The sequence below is a fragment of the Saccopteryx bilineata genome, chromosome 12 (assembly GCF_036850765.1).
Source record: "Saccopteryx bilineata isolate mSacBil1 chromosome 12, mSacBil1_pri_phased_curated, whole genome shotgun sequence".
NCBI classification, from domain to species: Eukaryota; Metazoa; Chordata; class Mammalia; order Chiroptera; family Emballonuridae; genus Saccopteryx; species Saccopteryx bilineata.
In genome coordinates this window covers 10,880,906-10,901,509 of record NC_089501.1, presented here as the reverse complement: position 1 = coordinate 10,901,509, position 20,604 = coordinate 10,880,906, and the positions used below count along the sequence as shown (strand labels likewise).

The following is a 20,604-nucleotide window of genomic DNA, read 5'->3' as shown; positions in this document are numbered from 1 at the left end:
AGTGCTGGTTCCTCTACCGGAGACCCACATTGCCCTACTCCAGCCCCTCTTGTTCGTCATACTCCAGGTGTCAGCCCAAGTGTCACTTCTTCAGAAAGGACTGAAGCAAGTCCTCCTGTGACTCTCACTGCATCCTGTGATTTTCATTGTTATTACAGTTTGTATGTATATGTAAATCCTATGCTTACTGGTTTGATATCTGTGTTCTCTAGATTACAGACTCCCATGTGGGCTAGTGTCTCCATAGCACCAGGTACAGAATCTAGCACACAGACATGTTCCAGAAATATTTTTTGCTGCTCTTATCTCTCCCCTTTGTAATGCCCTCCTAGTGTCCTCACCAAACCATGTACTATATTACACACACACACACACATACACACACACACACACACAAATTTCCATGTAGCCCAAGTCCCTGACCACTTCCTTCATTTTCTTTTGCCAACATTTATTCATACATTGTCATGAATTATGTTGCATTCTCTAGTTGTTTCACACTTCCCTAATCACACTATTAGTTTTTCAAGGGCTAAAAGTCCTTCGAGATCTTCTTTGGAACCCCCCATAAACCTAGTAGAATAGCTGAAAATGCTATTAGTGTGTACAGATTTCTTGGTGAATGAATGAATAGATCAATCAATCCTAGTATATCCCTTTTGCACAGAGAAAATCTTCATATACCAAATATGGAGATATCACAGCAAAACAATTTCTAACCATGACCCATTGCTATAGTCCTTATTCTTGGGTTACTATTTTAGGTTTCAATAAGAAGAAAACAATCTTATCTTGAAAGGTGAATTAGATTTATTTTTAATAAGAAAGCCTGAATTGGAAGCTTGCATTTTTCCCCCAAATTTAATACTAGCACTGGCAAAGCCTTACACTTTTTAGCCGGCCTTATTTCAAGCATGAGTATGAAGCATCCGGGTAAACTTTTGTCATGATGTGAGAGCAAGACACATATCACCAAACCCAGCCAAAGGAGATGTCACACAGCATGGGCATCTGTCTAGTCCAGGGGTCGGGAAACTTTTTGGCTGAGAGAGCCATGAACACCACATATTTCAAAATGTAATTTCATGAGAGCCATACAACAACCCATGTACATTACACATTATCCAACAAAAATTTGGTGTTGTCCCAGAGGACAGTTGTGATTGACTCCAGCCACCCGCAACCATGAACATGAACAGTATGAATGGATTGCAATATATGAGAATGTTTTATATTTTTAACATTTTTTTTTATTAAAGTTTTGTCTGCGAGCCAGATGCAGCCATCAAAAGAGCCACATCTGGCTCGTGAGCCATAGGTTCCCAACTCCTGGTCTAGTCTGAGTATAATTTCAGAATCAGTCCAACTCAGGCCTGGGCAGAGAATTTGAAGGGAAACATCAGGTTACTTGGAGCCACTGTCCTTAAACATTTGAGGTCCTGATAATTACCATTGACAACCTCAATAAGTAAAGAAATAGCTTTTAATCTTGCCCTCTTCCTTCTTCAACTACAATAAAACAAAAACACATGTAAGTAAAATGCAATGCCCAAATTGATAACTCACTGAACTGGAATTTCAATTTCTACATTTGTCCTGTTATTCTGAAGCAGAAACTTCAGTATACTGGTTGCCCTGCTGGTAAACCTCAGCTTGCTTAGTTGCTCATTTTATCAGTATTTTTGAATGATTAACAATAACAAATACAGTGTGTCCGTAAAGTCATGGTGCACTTTTGACCGGTCACAGAAAAGCAACAAAAGACGATAGAAATGTGAAATCTGCACCAAATAAAAGGAAAACCCTCCCAGTTTCTGTAGGATGATGTGGCAGCATGTGCACATGAGCAGATGATGACGTAACACCGTGTATACAGCGGAGCAGCCCACGGCCATGCCAGTCGAGATGTGGAAGGTACAGAGGAAAGTTCAGTATGTTCTGTGGCTTGCTGAATTCGAATTTGTGACCAAAGTGTAACGTGAATATCGGTGTGTTTATAACTAAGCGCCACCACATAGGAATAACATTACTCGGTGGGATAAGCAGTTGAAGGAAACCGGCAGTTTGGTGGAGAAACCCTGTTCTGGTAGGCCATCAGTCAGTGACGAGTCTGTAGAGGCTATACGGGATAGCTACCTAAGGAGCCCTAAAAAATCTGTGTGTGAGCCCACATCCAACTGCACTGAATAGGTATGAAACTGGGAGAGTTTTCCTTTTATTTGGTGCAGATTTCACATCTCTATCGTCTTTTGTTGCTTTCCTGAGACCGGTCAAAAGTGCACCATGACTTTACAGACACACTGTATATACATATATGTGCACACACACATATTTAATATGTTATAATATATGCATTTTAATTTACTTTGACAGTTGCCTAGCATGTTCTAACTAGTATCTTCCTCCTAATTTAGTATTTGATCTTATAGCACAGGCTAGGAAAAGAAAACCAAGTTTCGCTAAATATCTTATTATACCATGAATACTGTCAAGGTTGGTATGAGGTCCATTCTTCGTGTGACACCACTTAATTACCTGTATTCCCACCCCTGCTTGGCTGTGTTGCAATAAAAAGAGCCTATAAGAGATGACTGCTGATGAGTCCCCCTCTCTCCCTGTCTCTCAGGCTGCGAAGTCTTGAAGGTTGATGGAGGGCCATGCTATTCAAACAGCAGGCGTGGCTGAGACAGAAGCTCCTGGTGCTGGGAAGCCTTGCTGTTGGGAGTCTCCTGTATCTAGTCGCCAGAGTTGGGAGCTTGGATAGGTAGGTGATTAAACACGTACTTATGCCCATGTGATTTTAATTTATTTTTTATTTTATTTTTTTGTTTTCTGAAGCTGGAAACGGGGAGAGACAGTCAGACAGACTCCTGCATGCGCCCAACCGGGATCCACCCGGCACGCCCACCAGGGGCAACGCTCTGCCCACCAGGGGGCGATGCTCTGCCCCTCCAGGGCGTCGCTCTGTTGCGACCAGAGGCCACTCTAGCGCCTGGGGCAGAGGCCAAGGAGCCATCCCCAGCGCCCGGGCCATCTTTGCTCCAATGGAGCCTTGGCTGCGGGAGGGGAAGAGAGAGACAAAGAGGAAGGGGGGGGGGGTGGAGAAGCAAATGGGCGCTTCTCCTATATGCCCTGGCCGGGAATCGAACCCAGGTCCCCCGCACGCCAGGCCGATGCTCTACCGCTGAACCAACCGGCCAGGGCCTGCCCATGTGATTTTAAATGTTTCTTGATTTAAACTTCCTTAAGATATCATTTTAAATCTATTCCTTTGTTCTTCTCCTTCAAAATTCCCAAGAAACATGCTTTTCTGCAGTATTGATTTGATTTATTGAGCCTTTAAAAGAAAGAGATCCAAGTTGCTCAAACCAAGGTGTTTGTCAAGATCCATTTGTATTCTGTGTGTGTTGACATTTATTTTCAGAGAAGAAATAAAGCCGGGTGCAGTAGAAATGTCATTTTCTAGATCTCACTGTGGTCTCTGTGCATCTGATTTGTTGACTTCTAGCCATAGCAAAATTGTGATGATGTATTCAAGTATCTTCATTTTGAAATTTATGAGTGAGCAATTAATGTGCTACAAGGAGAGTTAAAATTATCTGTGAGCCTATAAAGGAGCCATCAAGTTTGGAATCCACTGCCCTAGAAAGATGGCTGCAGGCTTGGGGAGTTTTAACTGTTAATTAGCTCTGGTTTCCAGGAGTTGAAGGTACCAGACAGGGAGCCTGCTGCTCAGAGTATAACTGCCCAGAAACCAATGGAAAATCCATGGAGAGAAAATTTACAGAGGCTGGGGTTGGCTCTAAAGAAGCAAACAGTTGAGAGGGGCTAGACCTGCAGAAGTCCCAGCAACATCATCTGGCTTCACATTGAATACCCCTGGGCTGTCCCACATCTGGTATGATTGTGAAAGAGAATTGAATTTCTGAAATGTGAAGCTTCCTTCTTTGCTCTTTAAAATTAATTATTGCCCTGGAAAGACTGGAGTATGTTCTACATGCATTCCATTCCCATCTTCCATAAAAACGCAGCCACACTTTAAATGAAAATATCTGCCTTACAGTTTTCCTCTTCTGACCTCTAGATCTTATCACCCTGGTGTTTAACAAATAATATAGCAGGGGTCTTTATTTTCCTTCAGCCAGTGTGAATTTTGACTGACGAAGTGAACCCTTTTGATGTTTTTCAATTCAAAACTCCTGAGTAAACTTCCCAGTCACAAGTTGCTATGGGAAATGCTATAATCCAGAGCCCATCATTGACTTCAAGTAGTTTCCTAAAAGTAGTGTTTAGTTATTAGTGAAAAGCTGTAAGGTGTCACCGTTGTCCTATGTCCATAAAATAATTCTTATTTCAAGTTTTTCCCAATGCCTTTAATTCACTTTCAATCACTTGCTTTTATTGAGCAATTTATCTAATGATAATCAATGCATTAGTTATTTAGTTGATTCTTTTCATTTTTCACCTGGTCTATAGTCTCATATGGGATAGTTGGGTGTTTTTTTTTTTTTACAAGGAATTGGATTACTTGTTGGACTTTCTCAAAAGTTCTCATTCAAGAGTTTGAGCAGATCGTATCTAAAATTAGCACATGCTGACTTTGGCTTATTTTTCAGTAACTGAAGACCCTGCTCTCTGGGTAGGAGGTAAACTCAGTTGCTCTTACTGTCCCTTCCAATCCTAACAGTCTGTATTTTTTAGTCTGAGGCCCATGCTCAGAATCTACTTTACAAGAAGTCAAAATAAGGTGATACTTTCTCCTATAGTAAGTTAGGGAGTCCAAAAAGCAATTGTTCTATAAGCTGCAAGCTCCCGAGGTAGCAGGTAGAAAGAAAAAAGAAGGAAAAAAGCCCTTTCTAGAGGTAGGGAAATTGAGGTCTAGCTCAGCTTCTCTCAGTCAGGGTTACCGAGAATCAAGTCCTACAGAAGAGGACGTGATGGACCATGTCTTCAATTCTTTTAAAGGTGACAGCCACTAGCATCATTCTAGATGCACAAGAGAGACATCCATCCATTACATTCAATGATGTCTTAGGGAATTAGGACTTAATTCTCATCCAGGAAGAGCTAAAAGATGAATCTGTCATCAATGTTATTATTAAAAAGATCTGTGACTAGCCCTGGCCGGTTGGCTCAGTGGTAGAGCGTCGGCCTGGCGTGCAGAAGTCCCAGGTTCGATTCCCGGCCAGGGCACACAGGAGAAGCGCCCATCTGCTTCTCCATCCCTCCCCCTCTCCTTCTTCTCTGTCTCTCTCTTCCCCTCCCGCAGCTGAGGCTCCGTTGGAGCAAAGGATGGCCCAGGCGCTGGGGATGGCTCCGTGGCCTCTGCCCCAGGCGCTAGAGTGGCTCTGGTCACAGCAGAGTGTCGCCCGGGATGGGCAGAGCATCGCCCCCTGGTGGGCATGCCAGGTGGATCCCGGTAGGGCAGATGTGGGAGTCTGTCTGACTGCCTCCCCATTTCCAGCTTCAGAAAAATACAAAAAAAAAAAAAAAAAGATCTGTGACTATATATATGTTGCTACTGTTGTATCTTTCATTTAGAACTCCAGTATTAATCTTGCTAACAAATTTACAAAGAACAAAATTTATGTTTCTCTAAAGTTTTAACTGTAGTCAACCTTTTTTAATAGTGTTCCATATTTTCATGTTTTCCACAATGAGCCAGGGTTTACCTCTAATAAATGTTTACATTTTTCCTTAAGCATTAGGATAGACTGCTCTTTAAATAGAGCACAGGCCAAGCTCGTTCTGCTCAGTTCTGCAGAAGGCCTTGGCATGACGTTGAGGTTTTTCTCTTCTCCCTTTAATTATAAACATTACAGAAGAAAGGTGTAATAAAGTCTCTTGGGAAGAGCAAGAGACAGCCTTCTTGTTGCAGAGAGGGGGATATAGACTCCAAATTATTAAGATAACCAGAAGCTTCACTTGAAGGAATTGGCTTAACAGCCACTGTGATGGATATTCTACTATTGACCACAATGGCTGAAATGCCTTCACAGATAAACTTAGGGAAATTATAATGAATTTCAGTTCAGTTCTAAACTATATCCAAAAGGAAACTCAGTATACTAATGATCTGTGTTAGTCATGAAAATTAAACAGCCACTCCAATGCAATATCATTGTGATTATCACACCTTATTCTCTGGGAAAAGCAGAGGTGTTTGTTAATTCTTTAAGACAACGTTGAAGTGGAAATCCTCCTTTCTGGCTCCATCTACTGCATGCCTTTTTTCATAAACTCAAGTCCCTGATTTAAATGGACTTGGCCATGAGGACCTGAGTTTGCTGGTCCAGCAAAGTCTTGTTGATTTCTGGTCCCCAGTGCGGTAACTGATCTACAGCAGTTGCTGATGGCACTGGGTCTGTGCCTTCCTTCAGCCCAGCAGAAACATAATCCTGACTTCTGCAGATAGAAAGAACGAGAGAGGCAGAAGATATATAGCAATCCTCTCGCTGTCCCCAAGGGCAAAGGCAGAAATTCTCATAGCATGTAAAGCTCAGCAAATGCCAATTTTGGAATTTTTCAGGTTGATGATGCAAATAGCCAAGGGCAGAGACTGGGACCTCTTTTCAGATTTTTAAGAGCCATGTGAGTGCTGCTGAGCTGCCAGAAAATAACATCACACTAAATCCAACAGACAGGCCCCTAGCTGCCCTCAGTCTCCCAGCTAAAGATTATAATCTTCCACCTATCCCTTTCTCTAAATGAGTTAAATGCTGAGCTGTTAAAAGGCTATTAGTATGGCTGGTGCCACTTGTCTGTCTTGTATTGTGTGAACATAAGTACATGCCTTAGTCAATTAAGTGCTTGGTGAATAAAAATTTTAAGGAGCTCTAATAAAATTTCTTAAAAAATAACATCAATTATACGTGATCCATTTAATATAGTGCTGCTTAAAATAAAATTTCCCAAATATATGTTCATTGTGGATTGCATCGGGCTGGGAAACAGTGATTTTATTTATGTATTTAAAGCCTTATTATGACAGAAAAACCAGAAAAATGAGAAGTTAGTTGCAGTGAGCTTCTTAAAGAGTCTCTCCATTGCTTGCAGGTTGCAGCCCATTTGCCCCATCGAAGGCCGATTCGGAGCCCGCGGGCAGGCTGAATTCCCTCGCCATGCCCTGCAGTTTAAGCGCGGCCTGCTGCATGAGTTCCGGAAGGGGAACGCTTCCAAAGAGCAGGTTCGCCTTCATGACCTGGTCCAGCAGCTTCCCAAGGCCATTATCATCGGGGTGAGGAAAGGAGGCACGAGGGCCCTGCTTGAGATGCTGAACCTCCATCCAGCAGTGGTCAAAGCCTCTCAAGAAATCCACTTTTTTGACAATGATGAGAATTATGCAAAGGGCATTGAGTGGTATAGGAAAAAGATGCCTTTTTCCTACCCTCAGCAAATCACAATTGAAAAGAGCCCGGCATATTTTATCACGGAGGAGGTTCCAGAAAGGATTTACAAAATGAACTCATCCATCAAGTTGCTGATCATTGTCAGGGAACCAACCACAAGAGCTATTTCTGATTACACTCAGGTGCTAGAGGGAAAGGAGAGGAAGAATAAAACTTATTACAAGTTTGAGAAGCTGGCAATAGATCCTAATACCTGTGAAGTGAACACAAAATACAAGGCAGTAAGAACCAGCATCTACACCAAACACTTGGAAAGGTGGTTGAAATACTTTCCAATTGAGCAATTTCACATTGTGGATGGAGATCGCCTCATCACAGAACCTCTGCCAGAACTTCAGCTCGTGGAGAAGTTCCTAAATCTTCCCCCAAGGATAAGTCAATACAATTTATATTTCAATGCTACCAGAGGGTTTTACTGCTTGCGGTTTAACATTATCTTTAACAAGTGCCTGGCTGGCAGCAAGGGGCGCATTCATCCAGAGGTGGACCCCTCTGTCATTACCAAATTGCGCAAATTCTTTCACCCTTTTAATCAAAAATTTTACCAGATCACTGGGAGGACACTGAACTGGCCCTGAAATAATGTCGTACAACACCATGTGTTGTGCCTGGAGACATGCAATGTCTCCTCCAGATTAAAATATGCACTTTTCCTAGACAAACTATCTAAGTCATTTTTCCATCTATAGTTGTACATACGCAGTGCGTGACCAAATATAAGACCAGTTCTTTTTCTACTGAAAATTTACAGAAACAATTTGCTGTCTGCCTAGTTGCATCTTTTAAACTAATTACTAAAAGAAGAGATGGTGGAATTGGGTGAAAAGTGACTTCGGCTATTCTCAGAGTTAGTCTTCCTTTGAGTTAGAATTTGTCACCCACCATTTTCATAAATTTAAGCCAAAAGATTAACGTGTGAAATGTACCAATGGCTGTGCAGCTGCAGGAAGTAGAGGATTCAGTTATGCATTCTTTTCCAAGGGAAAGCTGGCTCCTTAATTCAGATGCTGAATTGGTGCCGTGAACACAGAAACTACTATTTTCTTATGATTTAAAAAAGAATGTTTTATCTCAGAAAATTGACATCGTTCCAAAGCTCCTGTGGTGATTTTGCACTATTGTTTTCTCATATGTACATGGTGTCACTCGTAGCATGTCAATCAGGCATTGGAAAGTCAAGTCCTTTTCCTTCCATGTTCTATGTCAACAAAGAGAAATGTCGTGTACATAATGTATAGTATTGTAAATACTGGTTTCACACTAAGTAATTCTATTTTGTAAAACTGAATATGGCTATTTAATTTATTGTGAAAATTAAATTTATTGTGGTATTTAAAAATGGAATGGATTAAAATTAATCTATGTGCAACTTTTTTTTTTTAACTCATTTTGTTTTATGTGCCCCCTCCTGGCTCCCAAAAATCAAAGCTGTTTATGTGCATATTGAGAACCCCTGGTAAAATGCACTTCTCCATTCTGTACCCTTGTGAAAATGTATTTATGAAGTGAGGTTAGGTATATATATATTTTTTAATCTCAACTATCTGGAAGCCTAGTATAATAGCCACCTCAAAGAGCACGAGGGCTGCTCTGCTACAGCTTTCTAACAATTAATTTACTTGCAGATGCTGCTGTGCCAGGAGAAGATAAGAAATACTTTAATATAATCAATGCATAGAAGAATCACAATTTTATTTGAACCTCTAATCAGAGTCAGACCAGTAGAAATATTGAATAAAATAAGATTAGAAAACTTGTGTGGCCTGTGTATTGAAAGCTGCTGATGCTTCAAAATGAATACAAACTCTCAGAACTCCCTCTTTGAGATTGAAAATATTATCAGTATGCTCAGAAATGCTTGAACTGCACAGTGGTATTATTACTAACATAAACATATGGCCCATGTTTCCATCCAAAGAAATTAATGCTAAACCGGGTGCCTGCTAACATCAAATACACTAGATATACTTAAATACATATAATTCAGAAAACTATGAAAAGAGGTATCAGCAAAAAGAAAAAAAGATAGATTTTTTCCCTCTCATAATTGCTTATCCAGTGGAAGACATTTGAAAGAGTTTAGTTCAACATCACATCAGGAGTGCCTACAGAATTCAGCCAATTGCAATGGATTCCTTCTTGATTATAATAAGTGTTGATTTTCTCCATGAGTTGTTTATCCTGTCCAGTGATTTGATGGTGAACTTTTACAAAGAAATAGTCCTTTCCCCTCTGGTGTTGCAATGTATTGCTTCTCAGGCTGCAGCCTTGGTAATCATCCTCACGGTTTCAATTAGCAAGGCTGCTGTTCTCTCAGCATGGAGCAAGCCTGACACCAGCACACACTGACAGGCCGCCTCCCGCTCACTGTGCAAGGACTGGGGTGAGAGTCTTGGGTCTAAATGTCAATCACATCTCCCTGATACCATGGATGGAATCCAATATAAGAAATCTGTCATCAGTTTTGCCCCAACTCTCAGCTAATTGTCAAAGGAAACTCTTTGAATACTACATTCAAGGGCATAATAACATATTATCATTATTAATCTTATTATAACTATTCTTAGAGTACTATATATATATACATACATATATGGCTAATAAGTTTTTAAACCAGTGACTGTCAATATGCCTCATTGGAACACTGATGTTTCAAAAACTCACCTGAAGTATTTCACCAGAAAAATTGGAAAATGGCAATCTTTGTCAAGACTCATAGGTAAATTCAAAAAACAATGAATAGGAGTATCTCAGTAATAACTTTTTGATTGAATTTATTGGAGTGACACTGGTTAACATAATTATACAGGCTTCAGGTGCCCAGTTCTACGGCACATCTCTGTGCACCATATTACATGCTCACCCCCAAGACAAGCCTTCACCCATCACCATTTATTCTTCCGATCCTGTCCTCCACCACCCCCACACACTCCCCAGCAATCACTGCACTGTTGTCCATGTCCACAAGTTTTTTTCTTTCTTTCCTGTTTTGTCCTTTTTTTTGTTCAATCTCCCTACGCCTCCATCCAGCACCGCTCCCCTCAAGAGCTGTCAGCCTCCTCTCTATGTATGAGTCTGTTTGTGTTTTTTAGTTCATTTTGTTCATTAGGTTCCACACATGAGTAAAATCAGATGGAACTTGTCTTTTTCTGACTGGCTTATTTATATTCCCAATTTTTCTTGAACTTGGCTTCTGCTACCAATAGTGTATATCAGAGTTTATTCTAAGGTTCTATTTGACTTAGGCTGACTTTTATAATTTGTTACTTTTAGGTCAATAAGCCAGCATTCAATAAGCCAGCATTTCTTCATCACATTCAGGGGGGAAAGTCCTGTAATGTTTAGTTATTCGACTTCCTAAATAAGTTTGAAAATTGTTTTAAAGCTTCAAGTCTCCCCACAGAGACCTAAAGCAGAAGGCTGGCTTGGGAGGGTGGTTTTGGAGGCAGGTTTCATTTCACTGAAAAAGCAAACAAACAAATACATGAAGACCATAGCCACTGCTGACTGAGCTAGGTAGAGGGAAATAAAAATCCTATGACTTAATAGCATACTTCCACTGGAGGTTTTAAACCTCCTTGATGAGAGAAATATTTCCCGTTGTCATCAAACAGGGAACAGACCTCTAGAGAAATCTTCAGCTCATTACAATAGCCCCATTAGGGTTCTCTTTAATCATTATTTCTTTTACACCATGAAAACTTTGTGTTCCCTCCAGAGGTTTGGTGGCACCATATGGCTTCGCAAAAAACAGTTCTAGCTGCAAAGAGAAAAATACTATTTAAGCAATGGTGAAGTTTCTGCTGGACCATAAAGCTGAAATTACACCATTTGGTAAGCCAAGGAATTCCAATTATGCAGACAGGAACTAGAGTCTCAAGGAAGTGAGAGACACTAGGGAACAGAGAAAACAAGAAACAGTCACACCCACAGACAAGACATCCCAAGTTCCAAGTCCATCACTAACACCTGAAATCACCTCACACAACCCCTCCACTGATTAAGGTGGTAACTTTTCCTACAAAATGCCTTGTTATCTAGGGAAAACCCAAGGCACCAGGGTCCTTATACTGTACGATAAAGCAAAGACAGGTAAACCCCTCATAATCACATCTGAGCTTAGCTTTGCTAACTTTTATGTCAGTAGACCAGCAAGAACAGTTGTTAGTTAACAGTCCAGACCCACTAAAGCTGATGGAGCCTAAAGAGAGCACCACTTGGGGTGCTGCACCTGGTGCAAGGGTCCTGCTGAAAGACAAGCTCAAGACCCTGTGAGAGCATTAGCTGGGACACTGGAGATGTACTGCTGCAAAGGTCACCTTTGGCACTAAGGTCAAGTATAGTCCAATTTCCAGCCTTGCCAATAAGCGTTTGCTCTGTCCACTGAGCAGTTTGCTAAACAGGATTGCCTCCCTAAGTCGAATGTGAGCATTTTCCAAGGTTGAGAAATTTCAAATGATCGTAGTGTCTTCCTGCTAAAGTTTTTTGTATTCTTTCCACATACTCAGCAGCCATTTTCCACCCTAGGAATATAGTCTACATTCTAAGCAAAAAAAAGAAAACTTTGCTGAAAACATTCTCCATAAAAATGACTAAATACAGCAAAATCTTAGCAATTTGGGCTAACAAGGTAAAAAATATAGAATATTTTAAAGCAAATGTATTGCTATCATTCCCTAGTAGACAAAGTGCCAAACTACACAAACAGTATATTGAAAAATTCCTAACTGTATCTGTTTTACTAAATAAAAACCTCTTAATTGGCATTTTTTCCAAACTAGTGTTACTTTAAGTCTCAGTAACAATCTTTCCTCTTAAGGAGGTTTTTCATGCCCCTGAGTATTTGTTTATCAATATTTATAGCTAGTGCAAGAATGACATCTAAGCCAAAATATGATCATTCGGTGAGGTTCTAATAAATGGTACCTTACTACAGAGCTCACAAAAAAACAATTTCTTTACATTGTGTACTTTTAAAGATTTATTTCCAATTAGATTTGATTATACCTTTAAAAAGAATACAAGTGCCATTTCATACTGATTAGAAATGGACTGAAGAGTTGAAAAGGCAGACTAAACTGAGAGGAATATGTATTTCCTACAGAAAGCATCTGATTGGTATTCCTAGAACAAGTGTCTGTCATCTACGGCAGCTCAGTGGAAAGCAATACCCTTTCAGTCACATCAAGGAGGCAGCAGCACGCCTCCCTGCTACCTTACTGGGCTGGTTCCTTCACTTCTGTAATTTGTGAATCATAAGTCTCCAGGCCTTGGAGAGCTGTTGGTAAAACAGGTTATTGTTTCTAAACATACATGTCATATACTTTTAAAAACAGTCCACCAAGAAGGTGAGTAGCTCCTAGTAGATTGGGAACATTATTTCATAGAGCTGGCTTGCCTCTGGCTCACCTTCAACATTTTTAAATGCATACAACTCCGCTTTGCTTTTCCTTTCTTTTAATGACACCAGAGAAGATTGTTTAAGGCCATTTGCAAAACTGCCCATTTCCTTAGTAAGGCCACACTGAAACTTAAGGTTTGAACACCGAGTACAAAAGAACTTGTAAAATTGCTGCATGTCGGGTCATTTAACACTAGTTCCTAAAAACAAATTTAATATAAACTTTTTAAAGGTAACTTCTAGTAATACCAGATGACCATGTCACTACACTAGACAGAATTACTAGTATAAATGGGTGAGTCAAAGTCCAGAAGCCAGAGGAGGGAAGCACTAACTCAGCCTGGAGGAGTCAGGAGGTCTTCAGTGAATGAAGCGATGCTAGAACTATACACAAGAAGGTCAGTACACCTCACTGGGCAGACAACCGGAATGATACAGTCCAGGATGAGGGAGACAGAACAAATGCAGGAGTTGTGAAAGAGGCTAGGAAGTCCAGCAAAGCTGGACAGTAGAGCATATGCAAGAGAAGATGAAAGCTAAGAATGAAAACCTTGCCAGAGCTTCTGAGGCCTTGAGCATGCCCTACCCATTGGCATGCTCCACCACTCAGGGTGAGGGGCCCCCCACTAGGTACCTAGGCCAGGCCTGCCTCCTTGGGTCTGCACCCAGCTGGTCCTTAGAAGCTAAGGGTTTAAGAACGGAGACGAGATGATGAAATTATCATTCCAAAAGTATTTTTTCAAACAATAGGTACACCCAGAATTCTAGTTTTCCTCCCCACACTGTTTACTCCTTGGTTCTATCACTTCCCTTCCTGGCCAGCAGATTGGCTGCAGCCGACAGAATCCTTCTTATTGGGCTCAGTTTTTTACCGTGACCGAGGCAAGGGTATCTTTTAAAAGCCAGCTCTCTGCATATGCAGACTGTGGAAGGGTTACACGGTCCTCCTGCCACCAAGCACCTAACTATAAGTCCACTCATCCTGAAACTATATCAGGAGACATGGGAATGAGAAGAAAAACAAACACAACATTCTCCCACAGTAAAGTATGGGAGAATAACAGTATTTTCCAAAGTTTGCAAGCAATATATTCATTTCATTGAAAACGAAAGCTATATAAGCTAAATTTTGGGGGTGGGATGGACCCCCAAAGTTAGTTAATTTCTCTGGACTTGTGCTTCCTATGAAACAAAATAGGAGAATCAGAATAAAGGAGGTTTAAGATCTTTTAATATGATGTTGCACCAATAGATGAAAGTGCTTATTGGAGCATTCCTTGTGACACTGTCACAGAATCGAGGTCTGAAGGTAAAGGAGTAAGGAGAGGAGAGAACCAATGCCCTCTGTTGCTTTTGTGCGTGGGATCACTCCAAAAAGCTTTGCGTCTATGGTTCTGCATGTAGGAGATCTTCTTTGTCACCATTCCCTTGCAATTGATTTGTCCTTCGATTCGACTTTATTCTCAACTTTGGCTTCTAACTGTCCCCCTCTGAGTTAATTAATTTGTACTGTGTAACAAACCACCCGCAAACATCTTATTTACAACATCAGGATTCTGTTGAGCACATCTGGGCAGTTCTTCTAGTCTGGCTCAGCTTGGCTACCCTCTGCTGGCCTTCTTCAAGCACCTGTGGTTTCTGGCAGATCAGCTGGTGATTGGGTGATCTAAGGTGTCCTCTCTTAAATGTCAGGTGGCTTGTGCTGCTGCTGGGTTGGTGCCACTTGTCAATGCTGGCTGCTGGCTGTGTGACATCAGTGCCAGGACCACGTGTGTTTCATCACTTAGCAGACTGTCTGGGCTTCTTCAGATGGCAGATGGGTGTAAAGAGTAGCAAGAGAGGACAAATGCCAATGTGCAAGCACTCTTCAACCATCTGCTTGCGTTATGTTTGCAATTTCTCACTGGCCAAACTGTGTCACATGGCCAACCCCATGGTTTATATAAGAGGAGAATTACATAAGTATGAATACAGACAAGAAAATTATTGTGGACATTTTTGCAAATAATCTACCATACCTCTCAACCTGATTCCATCATGATGAAATTATAATTATAGTAATAATTCATTAAACAATTTTATTTTCCTCAATTCCTAAAGAAACATAATAAGAGGGGTGGTTGGCAGAATGATGTCCTCTTCAAAGGTACTTGCATCCTAATCTCAGCAACCTGTGTATATGTTACCTCATATAGCAAAAGGGGCTTTGCAGATGTGATAAAGTACTGAGATGATCTGAATGGGTTCAAATAACCACAAGGGTTCTTAAAGGTAGAAGAAAACAGTTGGAGGGACATTGGTAATAGACAAATGGGTTGAGTTTGGGAACCTTCAGAGAGATGTTGCATTGCTGGCTTTGAAGATGGAAAGAAGGGGGACACGAGCCAAGGAACACAGGCAGCCTTTAGACACTGAAACAGGCAAGGAAATGCATTTCCCCTAGATCCTCCGAAAGGGAGCACAGTCCTGCCAGCGCCTTGACTTTAACCTAGAGAGACCTGTGTCAGACTTCTAAGCCCATAGAAACGTGAGATAAGTTTGTGATGTTCTAAGCCACTCAATTTGTGTTAATTTGCTATAGTAGCAATAACAAATAAATACAAGAAATAAGAAAAAAACAGAATGCTCCCAAAATGCTGTCCTGTTTAATCAGTTTGTGCTCCTTCATCATCAAACTGTGATGTGGCAACAGCCAACTGAGCACAAAGGGAATTCACAAACAAAGCAAGCAGAGTCCTGAGGAAAGGCGGCCCCTGCAGGTCCCAAAGGCGGGTGCAGGCAGAGGGACCCTCAAGGGGACAACTTCCTGGTGTTGAAACACAGAGCAAGACTCAAGTCTTCTTTCTGGGGCAACTCCACCTATGCTCAAGGGGTAAATAATGAACTGTTTTAATAGTAAATTGTAGATATGGTTATGGTGACATAGAGATGATATGACTGTTTTTATATCTTTAACTTTATAGTTTTTACTCTGAAAAGAGAAAACATTTCCATTCCTCTTACAAGTTCATAGACTCTAGCCTTGATCCAGAAAATCTCAAGTCCCCAACCTGGTCCCAGGATCTACTCCAAGTGGACTTCATAACTGTGCTATGAAGGAAAACAAAGACCTGACTTCTATCTCCTGGGTGTAATGAAATTCAGAGGCATTTATTGATCACCTAGTATATTCCTAGCTTCTGAAAGATCTATCAAACAATTACTGCAGGTCACTAGGAAAGCCAGACTCAGAAGTGTGACTAGAATATAACCCTCCAGAACTCTAGCCCAGGGCCACTTGTCATGCCAGTCTCTAAATGATTCTATTTATTATTTATGTCTGCTTACTTCCTAAAAGGATTTGAGGTGGCAATTTTCTAATTAAAATTTGTTTCTAATCTCTTTCTAATCTTGTTTTATTGGCTGCATTTCAACCCTCTTGTATTTAATCAACCTTGAACAGTAATGTGTATTGAGTCTGTATAAAAATATGAATTATAATTAAAATGAAAATGTACACACATTTAGTACACATGTAATATATATGGGCATATTTGTATTTGTAATCTTGTTGAAAGAATCTAATAATACGGTTCATTATGAGACTAATCAAAACCATTCTTTTGTTAATGATTATCTGTCAAATTTGCACAGCTGCCTTTTAAAAATTACATTCCAAAGGTGTCTCAGTCCAGCCAAAGTGAACACAAATTAAAAAAAAAGAAAAACTCAAAAAAATTAATATTTCAAAAGCATATCAACCAATCTAGAAACAAACAGTTTGATAAGAGAACATGTTTGCTTAATTGAAGTATTACATACAGCATAAGAAGTTTCAATGTTGAAAACACATTATGTCTTGCTAATTACAGGATACTGAGATTGCTTACACAGCAAATATTAAACATGCCACCATTGTATGCACATGCACATGGACATAGGTTGGCATGTATGTTGTTCTCAGCAATTTATTTTGTTTATTGATTGATTTTTAGAGAGAAAAGAAGGGACAGAAGGGAGCAGAGAAAGAGAAACATTGATTTGTTTGTTGTTCCACTTATTTACGCATTCACTGCTTGATTCTTGTGTGTGCCCTGACAGAGGATCAAACCACAACCTTGGAGCATCAGGACAACGCTCTAACCAACTGAGCTACCTGGCCAAGGCCTCTCAGCAATTCCATAACAGTCTCTCATCCCCATGTGATGGTCATGTTACTTTTCAGCTTGGCTATTACCACAAGTCTTTCACCTTGGAATACTATCAAGTGTCTCTGAAAGTACAATTAAATGCAAAGATACATTTAAGAAGTGTTTGTTGACTTGGCATAATTATCTATGTCTGTTAATCCTAATCCGGAGGGACTCGAAACATTGAAGACACGAACGAAGTCTGTCGATTATACACCAAAGCTTTATTGTCTAGCTTGGCCAAGCGGCAGCAACTCTGACAGAAATCTGAAGGAGAGCACACCGGCCCTTTGTTCTACTTAGTTTTTATAGTTTTGTAAGTGGGAAGTACAGAAGCAAAAATTGTAATTAGGAGCCCCTTACCACTATTGGTTATAGTCATATGTCCTTTAACATGATAGGACCATGTTCAATTTGCAAGCCATACATCCTTTTGGAGAAAACAAAATTTACAAGTCAACACAATGGCAGAAAGATATCTTTTTACATATTAAAAGGCATTCCCGTATTATCTAGTGTTCATCTGCTATCTCTCTGTCCAGAGTCACACGTGTTAACCACATGCATTTACATAGGAGAGGTAGTTTCTGTGGGGACAAATGCCCGCAAATGGCTCATAGTTATAAGAAAAGGTTTATTTTGGCTTTTCTCTCCCTGCACCTGGCTAGCCATTCACCCCTTTCCCCACAGGCGTGCTGGAATGTCTGAGATCCATGTTTTCCTCTCCTTTGCATTTACAATACAATGCCAAGGGCCATCCTGACTATGCCAATCACACAGTACAGAGACTATTCTCACAATTTCTCCGCACACCTTAACCCAAATTAATAAAATGTTCTCCAAGCCTTTTAAAATATTAATATTAATTCTGTAGTTTTTGGTACCTTCCAATACCTGCGGGTGAAGTGGCTCAGTGGCTCCTCAATGTCTATTGTGTTTGAGGCCCTTATATAAAAATAGTGTGAAATTAATAAGTAGGTAAACCCAAGCTTAAAACTCTGAAAGCATGATGGAATTGTTAACTCTCTATCTGGGATCCTGAATGTCCTTGGGAGCTATGTGCTAAAGATCCAAACATCAATGAAAACAAAGTGTTTAAGGTGAGGGGTCAGAATCAGCATGACAAAATAGCCCCCAAACTTGGCTTTACACCTGCAGCCAACTCATGGGGAGACTGCACCGAAAACAGCGGGGCATGGCCGTTGTTTAAAGACAACACTAACCAGCTGAATTCAGCCACACTTCTGTCTCTCTCTTCCCCTCCCGCAGCCGAGGCTCCACTGGAGCAAAGATGGCCCGGGCGCTGGGGATGGCTCCTCGGCCTCTGCCCCAGGTGCTAGAGTGGCTCTGATCGCAACAGAGCGACGCCCCAGAGGGGCAGAGCATCGCCCCCTGGTGGGCAGAGCGTAGCCCCTGGTGGGCATGCCGGGTGGATCCCGGTCGGGCGCATGTGGGAGTCTGTCTGTCTCTCCCCGTTTCCGGCTTCAGAAAAATACAGAAAAAAAAAAGAAAAAGAAAAAAAAACCTTCTTTTGCAAGGAGTTTATTGAAACTGGTCAAATTATTGGTTACTATGTGATCATTCTCAAAATAAGTTACTTCAATCTTTTCAATTTCTCCTCCAAACAATTGTTTCTGAAATATTTGAAGAAAGAACTTGAAAATGATTTGTGTGAAATTACTATTTTTTCAATCTGTTTGGTGGGCTTATGCCCCACCTGGGTCCCAGCCCCTGCAACCTGCTCTCGGAGCATGCCCAGGAGTCCTTGAGAGCTTCTTAGCTCTGCTGGCACAGGAGCCAGCCAACACCACAGGGCACCTGTAAGGTATGACTCTTGGTACCACAACCAGCTCTACTGGTCAGTGTGGCTTCCCCAATTAACATTTCCACAGTTTCTATATCCTCAAAGACCTATAACTAACAATGTATGCATATGTGTGGAGGGGAGCAAGGACAGATGGTTTACTTTCTTTCCTTATGTTGTATTCTCTTTTTTAAAAAATACCAAAACCATCCTATGGAAATATCAACAAAGCAGCTCTTTTTGTTATCATGTGGAAAATATACACTCTCCAGAAAGCCAGGCTGCAGCAGAAGAGAAATCTGGGTATTAGATACCATGTTAAACTCAGACTCTCATGACAGGTGTTCAATAAATATTGTGGATTGAATTAATGAATTACTCATTAAGATGATGAAGACTTTGCTGGATTAAATTTGCCTATCATTTTTTTATTTCCTTACAATGGGTTCTCTGCCTGGAGATTCTAAGACCTTTTGCAAATAGACCTCTGGTGGCCAACCCACCAAATAGCAGTGAATATAGTGTAGGCTTTTTTTTGGGCTACTGAATGTCATTATACTTTTAATGCATTGTAAGACACAAATGCTAAGAATTCAGGGCTAGCTTCAAACTCTGCTCTACAAAGACCTTCACATTCCAGTTACCAGTGTGACAGTTCAAATCATTTTGCTCCCTTATGCCTTATAGTTCATAGCAGTGAGGCAGGAGATGTCAACTTCTATTTATTTAAGAGTCCTGGCCCCTCATTAACTTGGATTCCTAATTTTTCTCTATTACATTGTTAAATTTCACACTTAGTTATACATGAATTAAAACTGTGAATTTCAAAAACAATAACCAAGACGATAAACTAATTGCCACTTCATCATAGTAAACCATGCTCTAAATATATTGTTTAGTGTTTTATAACATTAAAGATGAATAGCTTAGTTCACTAATGGTATCTACGTGGAGCTCCTGGTTGTTGTCAGTTATACTTGACTTCTTTCTCTTTTGTATATTAATGCATCTTAGCCTGGGAAAATGCAGAACCAATACCCTGGTCTCAAAGAGAAGTAAACAGTTCATAGGTCACAGGACATGGAGAATAAAAGGGATCTGCATGCACAGAATAATTTTCCCAGTCATAGACTAATGAGAAACACTCATTTTTATTTGCTTTGACATATCTAGGAAATCATTATTGGATATTAATTTAAAAATGATTAAAGCCAGTTATTTGATTAAGGCTTTGTATGTACAAATGAAATAACCAGACCATGAATGATCTACTTATTTCTACTCTCTAATAGTAGGAATACCTGCAAATTGAAATTGTCATTCAATGGGTCTGGTTGATTCTTGTGTCTCAGTTGATTGGCTACATCATACATAGACACAGACAAATATTTCAGGAACATACTATGATGCATGAAGGATTTGGGAAAATTCACCAAATGCAGAGGCAGCAGCTGTGAATAGTTGAAAAATCTTGACCTGAAAATCCACCAAGGCAATAGAACTACATCTGCCAGGGCACAATAGACAATATGGTCAATAATGGCCCAATGGGCTGCTTATTTCAGAATCTCATGGGTAATTCTGGCAGAGACTCAAAAGAAATGTTTATGTCAGCTCCTACCCCCTCATATTACAGATAATGCAGCTGAGGTTGAGAGCCACTATTCTCTATTCTAAACTGTGGGTGTTGACTTTACTACCTACTTAGTAAATGCAGCATAATTAAAAGAACAGTGTCTTGTTTGATATTTCTTCTGTATTGGAAGCAACTTGAGGGCAAGTATTATGCCATACACTTCTTATTCCATGCAGGCCCTAAAC

General features: G+C 40.5%; 1 protein-coding gene across 8 annotated transcripts in view; it reads left to right on the top strand.

Moving 5' to 3' along the window:
* Positions 1-9,120, top strand: part of HS3ST5 (heparan sulfate-glucosamine 3-sulfotransferase 5) — a 297,971-nt gene extending 288,851 nt beyond the window's left edge. For all 8 annotated transcript variants that reach the window (XM_066248394.1, XM_066248393.1, XM_066248389.1 and 5 more), the window contains 2 exons: positions 2,627-2,764; positions 7,057-9,120. In XM_066248394.1, the coding sequence (XP_066104491.1) occupies positions 2,658-2,764; positions 7,057-7,987 (1,038 nt within the window). In that variant the 5' untranslated portion in view covers positions 2,627-2,657 and the 3' untranslated portion in view covers positions 7,988-9,120. The remainder of the gene's footprint in view (positions 1-2,626; positions 2,765-7,056) is intronic.
* Positions 9,121-20,604: the final 11,484 nt, after the last annotated feature.